The 23535-nt window shown below is 52.7% G+C and overlaps 2 protein-coding genes across 7 annotated transcripts; both read left to right on the top strand.

Moving 5' to 3' along the window:
• The first annotated feature begins 266 nt into the window (after nucleotides 1–266).
• Nucleotides 267–6217, top strand: ENTREP3 (endosomal transmembrane epsin interactor 3). 6 transcript variants are annotated; one of them, XM_079760948.1, is made up of 13 exons: nucleotides 267–462; nucleotides 1022–1150; nucleotides 1320–1404; nucleotides 1603–1713; nucleotides 1808–1927; nucleotides 2066–2173; nucleotides 2718–2890; nucleotides 3021–3120; nucleotides 3451–3520; nucleotides 3752–4300; nucleotides 4915–4983; nucleotides 5112–5365; nucleotides 5464–6217. In XM_079760948.1, the coding sequence occupies exons 4-13, from the start codon at nucleotides 1639–1641 to the stop codon at nucleotides 5635–5637; spliced, it is 1692 nt and encodes a 563-aa protein (XP_079617074.1). In that variant the 5' UTR covers nucleotides 267–462; nucleotides 1022–1150; nucleotides 1320–1404; nucleotides 1603–1638; the 3' UTR covers nucleotides 5638–6217. The 6 variants fall into 6 exon arrangements, with proteins under 6 accessions (XP_079617074.1, XP_079617073.1, XP_079617076.1 ...); XM_079760947.1 differs by having other exon boundaries at nucleotides 268–462; nucleotides 2715–2890; XM_079760950.1 differs by having other exon boundaries at nucleotides 333–1150; nucleotides 1348–1404.
• A 2000-nt stretch (nucleotides 6218–8217) lies between these two features.
• On the top strand, nucleotides 8218–23177 carry GBA1 (glucosylceramidase beta 1). Its single transcript, XM_079760976.1, has 13 exons — nucleotides 8218–8391; nucleotides 14145–14204; nucleotides 18379–18554; nucleotides 18917–19004; nucleotides 19495–19686; nucleotides 19783–19929; nucleotides 20228–20361; nucleotides 20575–20747; nucleotides 20922–21159; nucleotides 21712–21936; nucleotides 22295–22458; nucleotides 22829–22945; nucleotides 23036–23177. Exons 3-13 carry the CDS (start codon nucleotides 18528–18530, stop codon nucleotides 23139–23141), a joined length of 1611 nt encoding a protein of 536 aa, XP_079617102.1. The 5' UTR covers nucleotides 8218–8391; nucleotides 14145–14204; nucleotides 18379–18527; the 3' UTR covers nucleotides 23142–23177.
• The last annotated feature ends 358 nt before the right edge of the window (nucleotides 23178–23535 follow it).

Genomic DNA, 23535 nt, shown 5'->3' with positions numbered 1-23535 from the left:
CACCAGGGAGCCCTGCTCCCCACCCTTCCATTAATGACCCGGAAAGAGCCGCTGCCTCTACTGAGAACGCAGTGGGGCGGGGGGTGGGGGGTGGGAGGACTGAGAGGCTGGGTGGGGCTCAAGCGAGCGCCCAAAGGGTTGTTGGCTGGGGCCTGGGTCCCGGTAGAGGCAGGGACTGGAGAGCACTTACCTTACCCGCAGACCTGCCTGCCTGCTCTGTGGCCAGCTCCTGCCATCCCCCGCTCCGGGGTCTCCCATGCTGACTACAACTCCCGGGGTGCACCGCGCAGCCACGCTCCTCCTCTCGCACCATCCCATCCCCACCCCCCGCCTCCAAACCCACTGCAGCCGGAGGTGGGGGAGCGGAGCGTGGCGGGGCGGGGAGCAGGGCTGGCGACTGGAGACAGCGGTACCTTGGCCTATCCCACCAACCAGCCTTGGATCCCACCGGACACCCCGGAGGCACGTCCGCCGCCCCGCTAGAGTCACCTACGCCGACCCCTCCCCTCTTCCCCAGACTTCTTTCCCATCCTCTGGACTTCACCTTCCCCATCCTTTCCTGGGCTCCCGACCTCCGTCCTCTCCTCACTCCCTCTCCTCACCCCCGGACCTGCCCTTCTCGGCGCCCCTCTTCCCTAGGGAGATGCGATGAGCCTGTGTCCCGGCGCCCTCATCGCCATCCTGGGCACGGTGCCCATCCAGTGCCCGTGGTGGGGAGGGAGCACTCCGCGGCCCCTCTGTGCCTTCCCTGCCTTGACCCCCCCTCCAGCTGGAGTCCCTGAGCCATGCCCCAGGGGACCCAGCCAGGGGGTGGGCTCTAGAGCGAGTGGGGTGGAGAGGAGGAAGGACGGGGCCCTGGGCTCCTCTGAGATGCTCCCAAGTGCCAGGGGGGGCCGAGCGAGGCGCAGGCAACCGGGCGGCAGGCATGATGCCCTCGCCTAGTGACTCCAGCCGCTCGCTTACCAGCCGGCCTAGTACCCGGGGCCTTACCCACCTCCGCCTCCACCGACCCTGGCTGCAGGCCCTGCTCACGCTGGGGCTGGCCCAGGTGCTTCTGGGCATCCTGGTGGTCACCTTCAGCATGGTGGCCTCCTCTGTCACCACCACCGAGAGCATCAAGAGGTCCTGCCCGTCTTGGGCTGGATTCTCGGTGAGTTGGGTGCACAGTTGTTGGGTGGGGGCGGCTCCTTGGGCCCCACCCCTCCACACCAGCTGCCAGTTCAAATCCTGGCCTCCCCTCCCTCTCCTGGCCCTCTCCCTCCTGAAAGGGCTGGGTGCACCCTGTGGTGAGGGGCTCACTCAGGTGCCTCCCCTGCCAGGCTGAGCCTGTGCCCACTCTGTCCCCAGCTGGCGTTCTCCGGGGTAGTTGGCATTGTGTCCTGGAAGCGGCCATTCACTTTAGTGGTAGGTGCCAGGGTCTGGTGTCCACTGGGAGGCAGGTGCCCAGCACCCGAGGGGATGCCCATTTATGCCCTCAAGAAGGGAACTGGCTCTCCCGTTCCTGTCACCCAGGCACGAATGAGTGTGAAGGAGGGTGGCTGCCTCCTTGGTAGCCCCCACTCCTGAGCATCCCAGCCCTGACCTGCACCCTGTTTCCCCCAGATCTCCTTCTTCTCCTTGCTCTCGGTGCTGTGTGTCATGCTCAGTATGGCTGGCTCTGTTCTCTCCTGTAAGAACGCTCAGCTGGCCCGAGACTTCAGACACTGCTCCATGGTGAGATTTGAGGAGGGCGAGCCGGAGAGAACTGGTTGGGGGAGAAGTGAGGGACACCTGACTCAGTCTGTCTCGCCCTCCCCACTCCACTCAGGAAGGAAAGGTCTGTGTGTGCTGCCCCTCTGTTCCCCTCCTCCGGCCCTGTCCAGAGTCAGGGCAGGAACTCAAAGTAGCCCCTAACTCCACCTGTGATGAAGCCCGAGGGGCCCTCAAGGTGAGCATGCACCCCCCAGCTCTCCCATTCCTTTCTCCCCCACCATGCCTCCCCTCCTGGGGTCCTCACAGGCCCAGGATATGTGGGATTTACCCATCCCCCTCATACATCCCTCTTTCTCTCTCTTTCTTTTCCCAGAACCTGCTCTTCAGCGTCTGCGGACTTACCGTTTGTGCCACCATAATCTGTACCCTCTCAGCAATTATCTGCTGCATCCAAATATTCTCCCTTGACCTCATGCACACGGTGAGGGGAGAGCAGGGTCAAGGCCAAGCAGATGTAATGGAGGGGTGGCAGGGGTGTATGTGCTGGGACGGGGGTTGAGGGGGTGGTGACTACAGTGATTCTTCTAAGCACCAGGGGCTGTAGATCACCCATTAGGAACGGCTATTATTGTAGGGATGTTAAGGGGGCCCGAGGGGGGGTGGTGGTGAGGAGAGGAATGACAGGGAGTAAAAAAGTATGTGATGCCAGCCTGGGGCCAGGAGAGGGGGCGGAGTCAAGAAGGTCCTGGGTGGGGGTGGGGATGAAGGGTTGATGTGCTGGTGAGGACGGAGCAGGTGGTGATTCTGGATGTAGTTGGGGTCATAAAGAGGAGGAATTATTTTAGATGGGCAGGGCCGGAGCTGGAGGTCCTGGGTGGAGGCAGGGGTAGAGGAGGGGCCGTTTCTGGCTGAGGGAGGGGCCAAGCGGAGCCGCTTTGAGGGGCGGGGCCAGAAAATGTAGATGAGGCCCGGAGTTTGGGAGCCCAATAACCAGAAACCAGGGTTCTTGCTTTGCTCCCCAGCAGCTGGCCCCTGAGCGCTCGGTCTCAGGTCCCCTGGGGCCTCTGGCTTGTACCTCCTCGCCCCCGGCCCCTCTCCTGCACACCATGTTGGACTTGGAGGAATTTGTACCACCTGTGCCCCCACCTCCCTACTACCCCCCAGAGTACACCTGCAGCTCGGAAACAGATGCCCAGAGGTGAGGCCTGGCGGGCTCCTGCTGGGGAAGCTAAGGCAGGGGACGGGGCTTTGGCTGCAGCCTGGACTGGTGGGGAGGATCTTGGTGGACTAGTTCCCCAGGCTTTGACCCCTCTCCCTCTTCCCACCAGCATCACCTATAATGGCTCCATGGACAGCCCCGTGCCCTTGTACCCTACTGATTGCCCCCCTTCTTATGAGGCCGTTATGGGGCTCCGAGGAGACAGCCAGGTGAGAGCAAGGCTTGGTGTGGGCCAGGGAGCCGGGGCTAGAGCATGAGAGCCGAGTGCGCTGCAGTCATTGGACGCAGATCATAATAGTTCCCAGGACCTGATGGCACGAACACATCCACCGCCATCTTTGCTCTCCCCTGGAGCCCGGTGAGGTGGGTGGGGTAGGAGCCATTGTTTCCGTAAAACAGAGGCCCACCTAAGCGACTTGTACAAAGTGGCACGGCGGCGGGACTGGAATCCGGAACGTCCCCAGTTCGGTCCCGCACGTGGGGGTGGCCCTGTCTGTCGGGGTGCAGACCTAGACCTCTGACCCTTGTGTCTTCTTCAGGCCACTCTGTTTGACCCTCAGCTTCATGATGGCTCCTGCATCTGCGAGCGAGTGGCCTCCATTGTGGATGGTGAGCAGAACGTGGGGAGGATGGAGCAGGGCCGGCTGCCTGGGACAGCAGAGCTGGGTGGGAGCGAAAAAGGGGGAGACAAGGCCGAGCTGGTGGTGTGTGGACCAGCGAGGGCGGTGGCTTCCTGGAATCCTGGACTTCACGGTCTCCCCCAGGGGCTGGGCCTGAGCCGAGAGAAACTGCCTGGGCCCGGCCCGGCCGGTGCTACCCAGCGCCCCCTGCCGCCCACAGTGTCCATGGACAGCGGGTCCCTGGTGTTGTCGGCCATCGGCGACCTGCCGGGGGGCTCCAGCCCGTCCGAGGACTCCTGCCTGCTGGAGCTGCAGGGCTCCGTCCGCTCCGTGGACTACGTGCTCTTCCGCTCCATCCAGCGCAGCCGCGCCGGCTACTGCCTCAGCCTGGACTGCGGCCTGCGCGGCCCCTTCGAGGACAGCCCGCTGCCCCGGCGGCCCCCGCGGGCCGCGCGCTCCTATTCCTGCTCCGCCCCGGAGGCGCCACCTCCGCTGGGGGCCCCCGCCGCCGCCCGCAGCTGCCACCGGCTGGAGGGCTGGCCGCCCTGGGTGGCACCCTGCTTCCCCGAGCTCAGGCGGCGGGTCCCCCGGGCAGGCAGCCGCCCGGCTGCAGCCCCTCCCACAAGAGCCCCCCCTCGCCGCTTCAGCGACAGCTCAGGTTCCCTCACCCCACCCGGGCACCGGCCTCCTCATCACCCGGCTCCCGCGCCACTGCTGCTGCTGCCACGGTCACACAGTGACCCAGGCATCGCCTCCTCCAGCAACACCGGTGAGTACCCCCCACCCCCACCCCCACCCTCCACCCCAAGGTTCAGGGAAAGGTAGGCGCTGGGAGTTGAAGGACCAGCGATGGCCACCAGGATCGGGAACTGGTGAGGTCCCTGCAGAGGATGGAAGAGCGAGTTCAACCTGCGGGAGACAGCTCCCGCGTGCTCGCCTCCCAGAAACACAGCATCCGTAGCTTTGCGGCGAAAAGGGGATTTGTTTTTGAAACCCACATCCACAGCTCCCAGCTTGGACCAGTCACCAAGCCTGTTTCTTAGCTATAAACCAGGCGGAGCAATAGCACCTCCAGCATGGGAGCTTCAGAGTTACTGAGGAGTGAGGCGATGCAAGTGAAATGCTTAGCACGCTCAGGGCTCACAATCACCGTCATGCCCCAGGCACGGGGAGGATGTGGCTGTGAACGACACCGCCTGGGTCCCTGCCTTGAATTGTGCCACCTGTGGGCAGAGATGAGGTCCCCTTGGTTGGGGATGGGGTGCGGGAGCTGTGAAAGCTCCTCTGGGCTTGAATTCTCACAGGAGGGTGGTCGGCTGGGCAGGTGTGTCCACTGAGCAAGGCCCTGTCTGCCTCTCTCCCCCCCCCCCCCCCCCCCCACAGCTGACTTCAGGGACCTTTATACCAAAGTGTTTGAGGAAGAAGCTGCTTCTATTTCCTCTGCAGATACAGGTCAGGCGTGTGGTTAGTGCCCAGGGGCTGGGGGCTGGGGGTGTGCTGCCTGGCCCTCTCTGCTCCTCCCATTCCACCCATCCTCTCTCTCTCTCTCTCTCTCTCTCTCTCTCTCTCTCTCTCTGCAGGGCTCTGCTCTGAAGCTTGCCTCTTCCATCTAGCCCGCTGCCCTTCCCCCAAGTTGCTGCGTGCTCATTCAGCCGAGAAACGGCGCCCTGTTCCCACCTACCAGAAGGTCCCCTTGCCCTCGGGCCCTACACCTGCCCACTCCCTGGGGGACCTGAAGGGCAGCTGGCCAGGCCGGGCCTTGGTCACGCGTTTCCTCCAGATGTCCAGGAAGACCCCGGACCCCAGTGGGAACGGAGCCCACGGGCATAAGCAGGTAGGCATGAGGGGAGCTGGGGAAGATGCCCAGGAAAGCCTGGAGCTTCAGGTTGGGCCACACGGAGGATGGATGTCCTCTCCTGTGTCCCCCTTCAGGTGCCCCGGAGCCGGTGGGGACGGCCAGGCCGAGAGAGTCTCCATCTTAGAAGCTGCGGGGATCTGAGCTCCGGCTCCTCCCTGCGGCGCCTCCTCTCTGGCCGCAGGCTCGAGCGCGGCACCCGCCCCCACAGCCTCAGCCTCAATGGAGGCACCCGGGAGACAGGGCTCTGATGTGGGCTTCTTGCTACATTGAACAGATCCAGGTGAATGCTGGGGCCACAGGCCCCAGCTGGTTGGGACCAGCAGCCTCCAGCATTCCCTTGCACTGGCTGACACTAAAAGAAACTCGCTGTATACCCCACTGTTATTCCTTTCTCTCCTACCTCTGGGGCTCCTGCTGCTTGCCTCTGCTCCTCTGGCCTGGGAGAGCTTCTGTCCTGTACCGCATGGGTATTCAGGCGGGAAGATGCCCTGCTTACAGCACTGGAGGAAGAAAATAATCAAGTCCTGCCCCACCCCCAACCCCCCAGCATGAGAGTAACTCTCTCTGACGTGTCAGGGGCACTATGGCCAGGGCAAGGCTTGGCCAGGGTGTTTCAGCATGAGGGGCTGTGTGCCTAGACAGCTGGGTGGTGAAGCATGGAGAGTCATAACAACCTGGGTGGCCTCTCAGCTCTGCCACCTCTAGCTGCATGACCTTGGGCGAGTTATTTAATCTCAATTTCCTGACCTGTAAAACATGGCGAGGACAAATGTTTGTAAAACTCTTAACACACTATGTAAGCCTTCAATAAATTTCAATCCCCCCCCCTTCTCGTCTGGATTATTTTTTATCATCAATGAAATCTGTTCTAGTGTCTCTTACAGATAAAACCAGGCGTCCTCAAACTACGGCCTGCGGGCCACATGCGGGTGTTTTTGCCATTTTGTCTTTTTACTTCAAAATAAGATATGTGCAGTGTGCATAGGAATTTGTTCATAGTTTTTTTTTAAACTATAGTCCGGCCCTCCAACCGTCTGAGGGACAGTGAACTGGCCCCCTGTTTAAAAAGTGTGAGGACCCTTGGATAAAACTCTCTCAAGATTTACCTTGCTTTCAGCTGCCACGCGGTATCTGTGCTCCTTTTCATAGCGGAATGTTTCTCTTCCTTCCCTGCTCTCCACTGCCTATTCCCAGGCCGGGCTCTTGATCAAGTTTTCGGCAACCAAAAAAGTGGCCATTTCTCCGCCTGCAGCTCAAACTCCAACAGGCGTTTACCCAGAAAATCGCCATCTTTCTTCTTGGCTTTTTCCCTTTCTTGTCTTTGAAGATACCATGTTCTCCTACTTTTTCCTTCTACTTGACCCTCTGGTATCCTTTGAAGCGTTTACACCTCTGCTGGGCTGATTAACAGGAAGGCCCCAGGGCTCTCCCCTCAGCCCTTTTCTACTTTCACTGTCGGCAGAGGGCTCTTCCAAGACCTATAGCTTAAACACCATCTGTGTGTTCATGGATAACTCCCACCTCGCCCTCTCCATGGGCTCAAACCTCCAACCGGACATCTCTGCTTGGATGTCAGTGGGTGTCCCAGCCTCAGCATGGCCACAACCGAACGCCCGATTCCCACCTCTAGCACCTGTCTGCCTGCCTGCACTGTTCCATCTCAACAAGTGGCACCACCACCCCGTTGCATATTGCAGAAGCTTGGGACTCCACCTGATTTCTTCTTTTCCCTCATCCACCACACCCAGTCCTATTCTGAACTCATCCATGTCTCAGCAGCTACCCAGCTCAAGTCCCCAGTTTCTGCCAGCATCGGAATTGATTTATCATCTCCTTTCTTCCTAACACTCCATCCTCCACTCAGCAAAATAAGAAATCCTGTCACATCAAGATTCCACCCAAATCTGATGTCTTCCCATTGTATTTAGAATAATCTCCAAACTTCTTCCCAGGCTATAGCCAGGTAAAACCTGGTCTGCTTTGCACAGGGCCTCTTCACCTGCTTTTTCCCAAGCATTAAACGCTGGGCCCTGTGGCTGTTGCCTTCACTTAAGCCTAATTCACCTTCTCACTGAGCAACCTCCAGGCATTTGATCACACTGTCATGTTGGTTTGAGCACTTATCACTGTCTAAAATGGTCTTGTTTTTGTCTGTTGTCCCATAAAGTGTAAGCTCCGGAGAGCAGGGACTTGCAGGGACTTGCGCATTGCACTGGGCCTAACACTTGGTAGGTCCTCAACAAACTCAAGTTACTTGAGTGGCAGAGTGGGGCCTTTAAAGCAGCTTTGGGACCCTATGATTTTGGGGATAGCCGCGGTGCCTGCCCTCCTGGGAAGGAAGGGAGGAGGAAGGGGGACTGTCCACAGATGGCGTCAGGCTGCAAGACTTCTTGAATAATTCACCATCATAACAACCCCGCCTCGGGGAGGGCTGGGGTGCGGCCAGGACAACAAAAGAAGGTAGATTGGGATTCCCAACGGGGCAGTTTCTGGGCACTGGATGGTTGCTATCCTGAGGCTCCTGGAGGAGGAAGCTCAAGAATCTTGTTTGGCCTGGATTCACTCAGGGAATTCAATCTCCTTTCCCCACCACACCCCCTTACTTTATATTGGGGGCCGGCTTGTGTAGGCCGAGGCGCATGCGCGCTTCGTGAATCCCGCTCCCTTTCCCGTAGACCCCCAAATACGCTTGCGCCCCATCTGGGTTACCACTGGTCAGGGAGAGCCGTTTGTCCCTCGGAGGACCAATAGGCGTGCGGAAAGGGCCTGCGTCCCGCCTTCTGGCCATTAGAGGTACACCTTCCTGAGCTAAGCCCCGCCTCCTCCGGGCCCCGCCCCACGGACCACGAGCGTCTCGCGGCGGCGCTTGGTGGCGCGCATCCTCGCTGGGACGCGGACGCTGCGGAGCCCGCTCCTCCCGCCCCGCCCGCCCCGCTGTGCAGGCTGCGGTGGGGTTTGCCTTCACCCCCCGCGGTTGGGGCTGCTCCTTTACTTCGCCCACGGTAGGCGTCATGGATGTGGCACCATTTGGATCTTAACTCTCCCTCCCGGCGTTTGCACTTCACTTTTTAATCATTGTTATTTGTAGGGCTGGTCGTACTTTACTAAGGAAGAAGAGAGGATAAATCTTCAGATTCTCCTCTCTCCACCCTGTGTTTTTTTTAAACATTTAAAAAATATATATCTTTATTGATTTCAGAGAGGAAGGGAGAGGGAAAGAGAGATAGAAACATCAGTGTTGAGAATCACTGATTGGCTGCCTCCTGCACGTCTCCTACTGGGGATCAAGCCCGCCACCTAGGCATGTGCCCTTGACCAGACTCCAACCTGGGACCCTTCAGGCTGACGCTCTATCTACTGAGCCAAACCAGCTAGGGCCCACCTTGTTTTTTGAGGGGTGGAGTGGGTATAAGGTCTGTGTAATTTATCTGTTAATCTGTTCTTCAGTCATTCCACAAACATTTACTGAGCACCGGACTAGTGCCCCGTGCTATGCTGCACATTAGGGTATGGCCATGGGCCTAGGAAGGGAGCGTGGACAGACCCATCCATATCCTACTGGGCTTACCCACTGACGGATCAGCCGGCCAAGGAGTTAGCAGCCACTGGACACTCTAACTTGACATTAAGCCACTGTACAGTTAATTGGGATAAGAGCTACAAAGGAGATGTAAGGGCTATCAACTTGTGTTCAACGAGGGCTGTGTGTGGAGGGAGAGAATTTTTGGAGAAAACGACATCTCAGGTGAGTTCTGAAAGATGAATAGGCATTAACTAGGCTGCATGGAGGTGAAGGGTGATATATACTGAAGAAGAGCCTTTTCGAGGACTCTGAGGTACAATGGATGTAGAACGAGGGACAAGTCCATGGCAGGCTGTAATTGGCAGCTAGTCTTGGCATCCTCCCCCGCTACCATCGAATTTCTACACAGCAGCCAAAATGATCTTAAAAATATAAATCTGATCCTATCACTTCCCTGCAGCAAACTCTCCAGTGAATTTCCATCTTAGAACAAAATTCAGACTCCTTATTATGGCCACCAAGGCCTACAGAGTTTGGCTCCAAACTTTCCTTTCTAAACTCACTTCTTATAATTATCCCCATCACTGGCTCTATCCAGCACTCCCTACCCCTTTATTTTCCTTCATAGTTCTCATGACCATGTGAAATTCTCTCTCTCTCTCTCTTTTTTTACCTACCAGCCACGAAGACAGGAACTTTATCATCTTATTTATTATATCCCCAGGATTTAGAACAGTGCCTGGCATATAGTAGATGCCCAATTATTTCTTGTTGGATGTGTGAATTGGGGAGCACTTAGCAAGGGTGCCTAACCCAGTCGGGGGGTATCAGGAAAATGGTACTGATGGCAGGGATATGAAGGCTGAGGCCTTAATGATTAAAAAGGAAAAAGAGTTATTTTCTTCAAGAGAAGAGAAGAAAGTACTACGGCAGGGAGGAAAATAGAGGCAATATGGAACGCAGCCCATCAGGGGAAATGGGATTGGAGAGGTGAGAAATGAGGGTGGAACAAAGATCCTGTAAGCCCTCTTAAAGGTAGTGTGGTGCCATTAAAGGATTTGAGGAGGGAGAGCTTCAGAATATATATTTTTGTTAGGCCATCCAGTTCTTAGAGAATGGATTGGAGGAGAAAAGTGGTGGTTACAAGACGAAGAGAGAGATGTTTTTTGTTTTTGTTTTAAGAAATTTCTTTTCTTTTTTTAAATATATTTCTTTATTGATTTCAGAGAGGAAGGGAGAGGGAGAGAGAGACAGAAACATTAATGATGAGAGAGAATCACAGATAGGCTGCCTCCTGCACGCTCCCTACTGGGGATCGAGCCTGCAACCCGGGCATGTGCCCTTGGCTGGAATTGAACCTGGGACCTTTCAGTCTGCAGGCTGTTGCTCTATCCACGGAGCCAAACCAGCCAGGGCGAGAGAGTTGTTTCTGTAGTCTAGGAGAGAAATAATGTGGAGAAAGGTACAAGGAGAGGAGGAAGGCTAAAATCAAATAAGTTTGTCAAGTAAAAAAAAAAGAGCCCCAGGTCCTGGGGGAAGGGGCTCCCTGTCTGGGGAAAGAGCACGGGAAGAACAGGTGTGGCCGGGGGAGGTGACCTCCTGACCTGTGAGGTGTCTGTGAGCACCCAGAGCAAAGAGCTGAGGTCAGAGTCAGGTCACAGAGTCCACCCCAAGAGGAAGGTTGGGATTGGAGGTGGGTTTTTTGACACCAAAGGCAACTAGAAGGTAATCAAAGCCATGGGGTGACTCTTTGGAAAGATGACGTGTAAGGAAAGGCCTGGGACGAAAGCCTGAGGAACACCCGCAGACAGAAAGGTGAAACCCGCCGAGGAGGAGCAGCCGTCAGAAAAGTGGGAGGACTTCCAACCAGCAAAATGTGGAGTCATGGGAACAAAGGAGATTACTTCCAGAAGGGAGGGGTCAAGGCAGGAGCTTTGGAGAGGAGGAAACTTCAGCTGGAAAAAGTCAAGTAACCTCCCAATACCGCAGATCCGGTGAGTAAGGAGCAAGGATTTAAATCCTGAGTCGTCACTCGTGTCCATGCTAAAGCACCTGCTCAGGTGGCCTCTCCTTAAGGCAGGGGTGGGAACCTTTTTTTCTGCCAAGAGCCATCTGGATGTTTATAACATCATTCGAGGGCCATACAAAATGATTAAATTAAAAGGTAGCCTGCTGTATTTGGTCAAACATTTCATTAACTCACCCCTCATGCCTTGGCAGGGATCAAATGATTTCACGGGCCTTATACAGCCTGTAGGCCTGATGTTCCCCACCCCTGCCTTAAGGGGACGAGAGAAATGGTGGCAGTTAGAGGAAGCAAGGTAGGAGGTGGAGGTCTTAGACAGATAACTCAGTCAACTACCTGGAGGGAAGAAATAAAGGATTGTGCCAGCAGGTTCACAGATGTTCAGTATTGAAATCCATACTTCTATAGCCTCAACCAAGTCCCCCTGATTTGGTCTTACTTTAACTCTAATAATTATGTTCAGAGTTAGCCTCATTCTTCCTGAAGTTCAAACCACACTCTGAAACACCTGACAAGCAAGCAGGGCCTTGAATTAGCAGGGTGTGGGTGGTAACTTAACCTATTCATTCATTCAGTCACAGTGAGCCCTGATGCTGTGCTTACCTCTGAGTGAAGAGTTCTGAGGTTTCAGAGAATAGAAACCATGAGCCCGGCTGGTGTGGCTCAGGAGGTCACAGTTCAATTCTTGGTCAGGGCCCATGTCCTGGTTTCTGGCTTGATTCCCAGTAGCGGGTGTGCAGGAGGCTGCTGATCATTGATTCTCTCTCATCATTGATGTTTCTCTCTCCCCCTCTCCCTTTCTCTCTGAAATCAATAAAAATATATTTGGAAAAAAACTTATTAAAAAAAAGAAAATAGAAACCATGAAATGTGCTCTGCAGGTTTATAACCGTAAGGAAGACTAAAAACATGCTTACTGAAATATCTGGGAGGCTGTATGACATGATGACTAAGCTGCTTGGGCTTCAGAGTAGGACAGATCTGAACTTAGGCTTGGCTCTGCCACTTACTCAGTTTCTCTAAGTCTCAGTCTTCTCATCTGTAACAGGGAGTTGTCAGGCTAATGCATGTAATAAGCACTAATGAAAGATTGTCTGTTATCTTGAGTAAAAATATAGAATGGCCCATGAAGTACAAGTACTTTCCATTTGCACTGGGCTTTTCAGTGAATGCTGTGGTTAGTAAGAGTTGGTTAATCAAACTAACTTTATAGTGGTCATTATTTAGTAGTATATACATGTATCCAATTATCACAATATTATCACAATAAACTTACACAATATTATATTTCAATTATATCTCAATAAAGTTAAAAGAGTTGTTGAATCAGATGAATTCAAGGATGAAGCCACACTCTCGTAAGGGACAGAAGGGGTCTAGTCTCGCTGGAGAAAGAAGTCCTTTTTGGTGTCAGTAATAAGGAGGAGTGTCATATCTTCAGGTCAGAAACCAGAGCTGAAAGGACAGGTTCTAGGTTGATTGATAAGGTTTATTCATTCTTTCATCTGGTATTCCTTGAGCACCTACTCTCTGCTGTGTATGGAATGAGAAAGTGTCTCTCTTTGACTTGACCGTGGATGTAACAGTGGGACTGGGAGGGGGCGACCTCCTTGGGGACTTGGTCTGAGGCCTAAAGAGCAAGGAGCCTGTGACGTAATACTTGCCAGTCTCCAGGGCAGGAGTTCGCTCTCTGAGCCGAGCCGACAGCCCTGCAGCGGGCTAGCAGAAGTGGGACCAGAACTCTGCTGCTGAGTCAGCCGAACTATTTTTGTACTTCTGCTTTTGCTTCTCTTTCCCAGTTGTGCCTCCTAACACACCCCTGGTGGCCACTGCAGCGAGGCCTAGGTGTTGGAGGTGGCTCCCTAGGGGAGTGGTTCTCAGTCGCCCCCTAGGGGACATTTTGGAAACTTGTGTCTTTAGTGGAGACCCTGGAGGCACTTGGAGGATTACCTGGATGGAGGACCGGAAGGGTAGACACTCTACATTCACAAAGAAGAGTTCTCTCATTCTACTTGACTTTTGCATATGGTGTTGAGTGGAAATTTCCAAAGTCACACTGTGTTTATTCACCAGCTGATGAACATTTAGGTTGTTTCCAGTAATAATGCTGATACATTCACAAGCAAGTCGTTGTGTGGACATCTTTTCATTTCTTTTATGTAGATACCTAGAAGTGGAATTGCTGTGTCATATGGTACCTCTGTTTAACATTTTGAGGAACTCCCCAACTGTTTTTCATAGTGGCTGCACCATTTTACATTTCCACCAGCAACATCTGAGTGTTCCCGTTTCTCCACATCCCTGTTCACACTTGTTAGTGTCCATTTTTTAATTATAGCCATCCTAGTGCATATGAAGTGGCATCTCTTAGTGGTTTTGGTTTGCATTTCCTTAATGACTAATGTTGTGGAGCGTCTTTTCATGTGCTTGTTGACATTTGTATATTGTCTTTGAAAAAATGTCTATCAAATCACCTGCCCATTTTTAATTGAGTTATCTTTTTATATGGGGTTATAAGAGTTCTTTATATATTTTGGATACGAGGCCCTTATCAGAGATATGATTTGCAAATATTTTCTCCCATTCTGGGGGTTGTCTTTTTACTTTTTTTGATGGCATCCTTTGAAGCACAAACACTTTTTGTTTTGATGAAGTCCAACTTATCTTCTTTTCTTATGTCACTGTGTTTTGGAATCATATGTAAGAAACCATTGCTGGCCCTGGCTGGGTAGCTCAGATGGTTAGAGTGTCATTCCGATACCCCAAAGTTATGGGTTCGATCCACTGTCAGAGCACACACAAGAATCAACCAATGAGTGCATAAATAAGTGGAATGACAATCAATGTTTCTCTCACTCTCTTCCTCTATCTCTCTCTCAAATCAATCAATAAATTTTTTTTTTAAAAGAAAGCAGTATGGCCTATGCGATTCTGGACTTTCTCTACAATAAGATGAGACTTTTGTGGAATGTTGGGAGACAGTAAGATTATTTACATGTGGGAGGGACATGACTTATTGAGGGCCAGAGGGTGACTGTGGTAGATTGCCTTCTAGCTGGCCCGAAATGATCCCCACCTCCTAAGTGTTCACACGTTTGTTTAGTCCCCCCACCACATGTATGGGGCAGACCTGCATAATCAATAGAAATGATGATGTGTGGCTCCTGAAGCGAGGACATTGTGGTGTCTGCCTTGCTCTCTCTTAGATCAGTTACTCGGCAGGAGTCCAGTTGTCATGTTGCGAGGACACTCAAGCAGCCTTATGGGTAAGTCCACGTGGGGGGGAGCTGAGGCCTCCTGCCACAGCCAGCCCCAGTTCTCCACCTGTGTTAGTTAGTGGCTCCACTTGGGAGCAGAGCCCCAGTCCATGTTCCTGGTGATGACTTCAGCCCTGGCCAACATCTTGGCTAAATTCTCATGAGAAATCTCAAATCTGCACTGTCCAGCTACATCTGAATTGCCACTCCTGAATTCCTGACTTACAAAAACTGTGTGAGATAATACATGTTTATGATTGCTTTAAAAAATGAAAAAAGAAACTAGTGCCTATCCAAAGTCACAAAAATTTATTTCTATGCTTTCTTCCAGGAGTTTATAGTTTTAGCTCTCACACGTAGGTGTATGATCTATTTTGCTTTAATTTTTTATCATGGAGTAAGGTAAGATCCTAAGTTTATCTTTTTGCATGTGGATATCCAGTTGTCTCAGCATCATCTGTTAAAAACACTATTATTTTCCTTATTAAGTTTGCCAAAGCTTAGAATCAAGTATTAAGTTTGTGAAAACATGGAATGCACTAAATCTTATTCACAAAGACTGACTTTTAAGCATTTCTATTTGTCATATATTTTTTTATATATATATATTTTTATTGATTTCAGAGAGGAAGGAAGAGGGAGAGAGAGATAGAAACATCAACGATGAGAGAGAATCATTGATTGGCTGTGTCCTGCACGCCCCCCACTGGGGATCGAGCCTGCTACCGGGGCATGTGCCCTTGACCAGAATCAAACCTGGGACCCTTCAGTCTGCAGTCCGAGGCTCTATCCACTGAGCAAAACCGGCTAGGGCATATTTGTCATATATTTTTTATTAAATTTCTATTTATTGATTTTAGACAGAGAGAGAAAAAGGGAGAGAGAGAGAGAGAAACATCGATTTGTTGTTCCATTTATTCATGCATTCATTGGTTGCTTCTTGTATGTGCCCTGACCAGGGATAAAACCCTCAACCTTAGTGTATTGGGACGATGCTCTAAACCAGTGGTCGGCAAACTCATTAGTCAACAGAGCCAAATATCAACAGTACAACGATTGAAATTTCTTTTGAGAGCCACATTTTTTAAACTTATACTTCTTCTAACGCCACTTCTTCAAAATAGATTCGCCCAGGCCGTGGTATTTTGTGGAAGAGCCACACTCAAGGGGCCAAAGAACCGCATGTGGCTCGCGAGCCACGGTTTGCCGACCACGGCTCCAAACCAACTGAAGTACTGGCCACGGTATTTGTCATATATTTTATGTTTTTGCAGCACACTGATAATTTCATATCATGAAAATTACTTACAGCAAAAATTACATATCAAAATTATTAATTCACGGACTGGTTTTGCTTCTATTAAGTTCTATTTTATTTAGATTAGTGCAAGATCTGACTATAGTATGTCTCCAAGGTAAAAGTGAAAGCATTTACTTATTGAAAACATATTATAAAAAAATAGTCCCATCTGGCTGGAGCGGCTCAGTTGGTTGAGCATCATCCCATGCACCAGGAGTTCAACGGTTCAGTTCCTCATTAGGGCACATGCCCAGGTTTCGGGCTCAATCCCCAGTAAGGGGTGTGCAGGAGGCAGCTTATCTCTCAGATGTTTCTATCTCTTTCTCCCTCTCCCTTCCTCTCTCTGAAATAAAGAAAAACATATTTTTAAAAGTTCCAATATTTTTCCTTTATATTCCAATTAAGGCAATAATATTGATTCTTTTAAATTATGTGTGTAGGGTAGGTTAAGTCATATTATTGATATGTTGGGTTTTTTTAGGTTTTTTTTAATTGATTTTTTACAGAGAGGAAGGGAGAGGGCTAGAGAGTTAGAAACATCGATGAGAGAGACACCGATCAGCTGCCTCCTGCACACCCCCTACCGGGGATGTGCCCGCAACCAAGGTATATGCCCTTTACCAGAATCGAACCTGGAACCCTTCAGTCCGCAGGCTGATGCTCTATCCACTGAGCTAAACCGGTTAGGGCAAGGACGATTTTAAAACAATACAAAGCAAACACTGCAGACCAATAGCTTTCAAAAATGACCAGCACCTAGCATAGCATTTGGCATACCAGAGGCACTCTTGAAATGTGTGATGTGTGCCATAGGACTCTGGATATGAATCCAGTTTCTGTCACTGGGTAACTAAGGGATTTTGGGCAATGTAATGACCTTTTAGAGTTTTAGGTTTCTCACCTTTAAAATGGGAAAAATAGTAATATCTGTCTTGCAAGAATGAAGTGAGTGAGGTAAAGGTCTAATGCACACAACGTACCATAGAATAAGTACTCAGTAAACATTAGCCCTTATTGTAACCAATTTTATTTAGAAAATAAAATATAAAAATGCAAGGGAAGCCCTGGCCAGTGTGGCTCAAGGCTTAGTGCATCAGCCTTTGCACCCGAAGGGTCCCAGGTTTGATTTCCAGTCAAGGGCAGGGACCTAGGTTGCAGGTTCAAATCCTGGCCCCGACTGGGGCACGTTTGGGAGGCAACCAACCAACCAATGTGTCATGTCTTGTGTCTCTTGTTGCTCCCACATCGATTTATCTCTCTCTCTCTCTCTCTCTCTCTCTCTCTCTCTCTCTCTTTCTCTCTCTCTCTCTCTCTCTCTCTCTCACACACACACACACAAAATCAATGAATAAAATTAAGAAAAAAATATAAGGTGGTATCAACTCTGGAAGATTTTAAAACTGAAGGATAAAAAGAAGAAATAAAAGCCTCATAAACACTGTTACTACAGAGTGAAACGGGAGCAGACAGGGGCAAATATAGTATGTGTGACCAATATTTGTGGAATGAATGAACTAGAGGAAGAAAGGTGCAGGTATCACCTGCCTTCCTCCCAAGAATGAGCCCTACACAAATTTCCTGGAAAAGCAGGAAGTCTGGATGGGGCAACTATTGACATCATGATGATGGTTCATTTTGGTTCAGCCATTTGGCAGGTACCCATTCTGTGTCAGTAAAGGAAGGAGTAAGACATTCCCTTACTGACCCCTCCAAGGACTTAACTTATTACAATGCTTGGTGCCCAGCAGCGTACTGTACACATGCATTAGGCGCTGAAACCTCACAGCACTTTTATGGGGTAGGAGCTGTCACTCCCCTTTACGGATGGAAACAGAGGCTCATGTCATGTATTGAAGATCAAACAGCCAGTAAACGGTGGAGCCAAGTTTCACACCCGGCTGGTCTCACCGATACTAGACTGAAGTGCTATAGGACCCAGGACAAGAAAAGACCCGTTTTGCCTGGTGTGTCTGGAAAGACTTCCCTGAGATCATTTTAAAAAGACACAGCAAACAAGCGCTCAGCGAGCATCTCCTGTGCGCGAGGCACAGGCTCATTTCACTGATTCCAGTGAAGGCCTGAGAGATGGTGCGGTGGCCTCCACTTTAGTTAGGAAAGAGGCTCGGGGACTGGCGTTTGGCAGGTCATGATTGGGTGCGTATGACCTGACCTAAATCACTGAGGTCCAGGTGCGATGCGGTTGCAGCATCACGGACAACCCCCTTCTCATGTCCACTAAGGATATAGCTTGTACAGCACTTTGCAGTTTCTGGACTACGTTACACAACCTCCCTGTCCTGTGAGAAAGGAAAAGCCGATCATACAACCCGTACCTGCTGATGCAACCAGGCGCCGTGTGGAGGACTCCCTCCCTTCAGTCATGCCCAGGGCCCACCCTCCCTGCTCTTCTCTGGTTAATGATCCCTGCCCTTCCTCCTCCGGGAAGCCTTCCAGGATAACTCCTCACCATGGAGTGTCCCTTGTTCCTGGTTTGTCTTCAGTGTAACTGTCTGTGTGAGTGTCTGGCTCCCTGCTTCCCAGCCTCTATAGGACAAAGGCTGCCTTCACCGTCTCTCAGTATCTTGGCCACACTGTCTTGCACAGTGGACCTCTTTCCTTAGTATCAACTTTATTAGTATCCCTTTAACATTTTTTCTCAAGAAAAGCAATGTGACTACTATGGTTCCCATCCTCTGGGATTCTGGAGCCTCTGCCCAATCCTCGCAGATCTTTGGTTTAGATTCTTCCCTAAGCTGTCATCCACACATGCCTTCTAGAACGTCAAGGGGTGTGTAATCACCAACAACCTGGAGGAAACCGGCCGCCCTTCACAAATATGGTTGAAGTTGCCTCACTTCCGGTGTCATGTGACTCTCCCCGTAGTCATCACATGACCCATCCACTCCATGATGCCGGAATTAATCCCCAAGGCTAATCCCGGGTCTGTAACCAAGTACCTGCAGCTCCACTTTTATTTAGTGGACTTCCTGTCCCCTCCGAGGCCGTGAATCCTGCAGTCTTCTCACCCGGCGATGGAGCGTGCAAGTCCTTCCAGAGAGGTGACTGGGCCAGGGCTCCCAATTGATCTTGTCTGCTTCTGGAATCCTGGCCGTCAGGTTCAGGAATTCAATGAATGACAGACTCTCCTCGAACTCAGGCCATCATGGCATTTCCATGGAGGGACAGGACGAGGGAGAGATGGGTGGAAAGAGGGGAGGAGGAGGGTCCTGGTCGGGGCGGGCAGAGACTCACTAACACAGGGCTTGGAGGGAGGGCTGGCACCAGCAGAGGGCCTATTCCATCCCTCTTAGAGGTGGGAGACTAGTCTGAGGGTGCCCATGGGTAGCTGAGCACTGCCCAGGAGGGTAGTTTTGGGGTGAAGAGGGGCTTGCCTTCCAGCCACTCCTCATTCTGTTCTCAGGAATGTCCCAAGGCCCTGGGCAGGGTAGGCATCATGGCTGCCAGACTCACGGGATTGCTTCTACTTCAGGCAGTTTCTTGGGCATCAGGTGAGTAAATCAAGGAGGAGGGAGGTAGCCCCAACACTCTCTTCTTTGGTAATTTTCTGACAAACTGGTGGTGGACTTCAGTAGATGCTCAACAAATACTTTTGGGTGGAGGTACAGCAAGGGGATTTTAATCCTCACCCAAGGATTATTTTTTCCATTGATTTTTATTTTTTTAATTTAATTTAATTTTTTTTAAGAGAGTGGAAGGGAGAGAGAGGGAGGGAGAAAGAGAAACATCCGTGTGAAACACATCGATGGGTTGCCTTCCTCTCGCATCCCAACTTGGTCAGGGATCGAACCCGTAACCCAGGTGTGTGCCCCTGACCAGGAGTAGAACCTGAGACCCTTCCATGCAGGGGGCGATGCTCTAACTGTTGAGCCATGCCGGCCAGGGTGCGAGAGGATTTTAGGAACCCGTGTTCAGTCTCTCCGGAACAGTGTGGCTTCTCCCAGCTTCATCCTTCAGCCCTTGCCTCTCTCTCCCTCCCAGGTGCCCGCCCCTGCAACCCCAAAAACTTTGGCTACAGCTCGGTGGTCTGTGTCTGCAATGCCACGTACTGTGACTCTCTGGATCCCCTGACCCTGCCTGCCCCTGGCACCTTCACCCGCTATGAGAGCACACGCAGCGGGCGCCGAATGGAGCTGAGTCTGGGGACCATCCAGGCCAACCAGACAGGCACAGGTAACCCCTACACCCTTCACCCCTAAGCCAGGCGGGGGTCCTCCTGGGGTTTGTCCCTGTGCACTGACACCCTTGATTCCCTGCATGCGTTCTCAGGGCTGTTACTGACCCTGCAGCCGGAGCAGAAGTTCCAGAAAATAAAGGGATTTGGAGGGGCCATGACAGATGCTGCTGCTCTCAATATCCTTGCCCTGTCACCCCCTACCCGGAATTTGCTACTCAAATCATACTTCTCTGAAGAAGGTGAGGAGGAGGGGGGCAAGATGACAGTGCAACTGACCTTGACATTTCCTTTGACCCTGACTTCCATCCATCCCTGACATTTGGGCCTTCTCTTAATGCCCAAATAAACAAGATTGTCCTACCCGTCTTCCCCCGAGTGCTTGGGGATTCTCAGGCTCAGGCCTGGGTTTCACCCAGGTGCCTGGCTCCGCAGGCCCTCCCCCAGGAGCCCAGACCTACTTGAGGACTGGCAAGTGATGGGCCAGGCCCTACATTCTCCTGATGACTCAGACTCCCAGATCTTGGTCTTTTACTGCAGGAATTGAATACAACATCATTCGGGTACCCATGGCCAGTTGTGACTTCTCCATCCGCATCTATACCTATGCCGACACCCCTGATGACTTTCAGTTGCACAACTTCAGCCTCCCAGAGGAAGATGTCAAGCTCAAGGTGGGTACTCTGGCTTCCTCGGGCCCTGGTAGCATTGATGCCTGGGATCTGAAAAGCTTCAGGCTAAGAAGTATAGAGACAGAACCTGGCCCCTCTTCTCTCTGTTTGGTCCTGGGGGTGGGAGGGCGGGGGCTAATGGCCAGGCCTGATGCACTGGTTGGGCCAGTCTGTTCTAACTCTGGTTGTCTCTCTCCTCACTACCTTTGTTCCTAGATACCCCTGATCCACCAAGCCCTAGAGATGTCCCAGCGCCCTGTCTCACTCTTCGCCAGTCCTTGGACATCCCCCACTTGGCTCAAGACCAACGGGGCAGTGAATGGGAGGGGGTCACTCAAGGGTCAGCCGGGGGACCTCTACCACCAGACTTGGGCCAGATACTTTGTCAAGTAAGGGAGCAGCCTGGTCTATGTCCCAACCTGGTTTCACCGACATATGACTCTCTTCACCTCACCTTCCTATCTTCTGGGCCTTTCTGACTTGGGCCCCCAGTTTTCCCCACCTCATCAGCCTCCTGGTCCTCAGGTTCTTGGTCACAGTCACACATACCCTTCCTCTGCCAGGTTCCTGGATGCCTATGCGGAGCACAAGTTACAGTTCTGGGCAGTGACAGCGGAAAACGAGCCCTCTGCAGGGCTCTTCAGCGGGTACCCCTTCCAGTGCCTGGGCTTCACCCCTGAACACCAGCGAGACTTCATTGCCCGAGACCTGGGCCCCACCCTGGCCAACAGTGCTCACCGAGGTGTCCGTCTGCTCATGCTGGATGACCAGCGCTTGCTGTTGCCCCACTGGGCCCAGGTGGTAAGGCTCAGGACCTCCATGGGTACCCCAGGGACCCTCAAATCCAGGATCTAAGTGACTAGCTCTCAAATAGAGGGCCTTTCCTGCCCCAACTCTTTTTTAAAAAATATTTTTACTGATTCCAATAGAGGAAGAGACAGATAGAAACATCAATGGTGAGAGAGAATCACTGCTTGGCTGCCTCCTGCACGCCCCACACTGGGGATTGAGTCCGCAACCCGGGCGTGTGCCCTGACCGGGAATAGAACCGTGACCTCCTGGTTCATAGGTTGACGCTTAACCACTGAGCCATGCTAGCTGGGCCTGTCCCAACTTTTGATTCTTAGAGCACCCTGGGCTGGAGCCAGGTGCCCAGGTGGTATACCCCTGGAGTGCTGGGGTGGTAGTGCCCCCCTTTGGGTCCCCAGGACCCCGTGGTTGTTACTGCAGCCCCCTCTAGTGTGTTCATCCCACGGCCCATTTCTCTGGTCCCTAGTGTCTCCCAGAACCCTCCGAACAGGCGGCCAGGTTCATGGCTCCCTTTCCCCAGCATTCCTCCCCTTCCCTGTCCAGGTGCTGGCAGACCCAGAGGCAGCTAAGTACGTTCACGGCATCGCTGTTCATTGGTACCTGGACTTTCTGGCTCCAGCAAAAGCCACCCTGGGGGAGACACACCGCCTGTTCCCGGACACCATGCTCTTTGCCTCGGAGGCCTGTGTGGGCTCCAAGTTCTGGGAGCAGAGTGTGCGGCTGGGCTCCTGGGACCGCGGGATGCAGTACAGCCACAGCATCATCACGGTGAGCCGCTGTCTCCCTTTTCACACAGCAGCCCCCGGCCCCTTCCTCCTCTCAGCGAGGCTGATGATCGGCTCTCTGCTCCAACTTTTCCCCAGCTGGCTTGCTCTTGGGGGCACATTTTGGGATATCATGATCCCCTTCAGATCTGTACATCCCATCACCCTTCTTCCAAATGCTTGGGCCTTGAGCAGTTAGAGCTTCTCTTGTGAAGTCTTCATCCTCAGGCTCTCTCCTTAGATGTCAAGGCCATAGAGCCCTCCTCTCACAGGGCTGAGGCACCGGAGCCCACCTACCGCATTAACTACATTATCTGGGGACCCAGTGTCGAGCCTTTGTCTCCGCCCTGTTCCTGCCCTAGAACCTCCTCTACCATGTGGTTGGCTGGACTGACTGGAACCTCGCCCTGAACCCTGAAGGGGGACCCAATTGGGTGCGCAACTTTGTAGACAGTCCCATCATCGTGGACATCGCCAAGGACACGTTTTACAAACAGCCCATGTTCTACCACCTTGGCCACTTCAGGTGAGTGGCGGGCAGGCACCCCCACTCCACACCAGGCCTAGTATTTCCTGTCCTGGCTTACATCACCCCACACTAGGAGCAGGAAGGTGTTTAGGGTGGGAACCTTGGGAGAGGCACACCTGTCCCTCTTGCACCATCTGGGCAGGAAGTGACTTGCCAGCATCAGACACAGGCACCCCAGCTGCCGATGCTGGAGCTGGGAGGCAGGAAGGAGGGCATGCCAGCAGCATGGCTCAAGACCTGGAGAATTGGGGCAGAGCCTTAGCAAGGGATGTGGGGGGTGAATCCTTGGGTTACGAGTTGCTGGGAGCTACCCTCAGGGCCAGAGGGGCTGGGCGGGGGTCCCTGACGCTGCCTGTTCCCACTTCAGCAAGTTCATTCCTGAGGGCTCGCAGAGAGTGGGGCTGGTGGCTAGTGAGAAGACGGACTTGGAAACAGTGGCACTGATGCGTCCCGACGGCTCTGCAGTTGTGGTGGTGCTAAACCGGTGAGAGCAGCAGCGGGGCCCGGGCACAGGGCTGAGGGCAGACAGGGGGTTTGGCAGGATCATACCTCAGCTCTCCTCCTCCCTCCCCAGCTCCTCTAAGGATGTGCCTCTCACCATCAAGGATCCTGCTCTGGGCTTCCTGGAGACCGTCTCACCGGCCTACTCCATTCACACCTATTTGTGGCGTCGCCAGTGATGAGCAGATACCCAAGCAGAGGCTTGGGCTCCACATGGGCATTAAAGGGACCGAGTCAGCTCACATGCTGTCTGTGGCTAACAGGGTACAGCAAGGGCCTGGGTGAGTTTAAGTGACGTAAGCCCAGGAGCAGTGGTTTGGGTATGCGTAACTCACTCTCCCCTCGAGCTGGTGCCAGGGGCTGGAGGCTCCTCAGGAAAGGATTGGGAAGCCCCAGTGCTCCCCCCACAAGCTGGTGTGAGTGTGTTCTCTGTGCTGGTTGCCGGTGGAAACTGGGCCCAGGCCCAGGGTGAGCTCACTGTCTGTACAAACACAAGATGGGGGGAGGGAGGGCAAGAAAAGGAAGCGACTAGGAAGGCTGGGCCCAGAACTGAGGACTGTCTGTCTTTCCTGG

This window comes from Cnephaeus nilssonii (genome assembly GCF_951640355.1).
Source record: "Cnephaeus nilssonii genome assembly, chromosome: 21".
Classification (NCBI taxonomy): domain Eukaryota; kingdom Metazoa; phylum Chordata; class Mammalia; order Chiroptera; family Vespertilionidae; genus Cnephaeus; species Cnephaeus nilssonii.
Note: the sequence above shows the minus strand (reverse complement) of the source record. Positions and strands in the feature narration are given on the sequence as shown.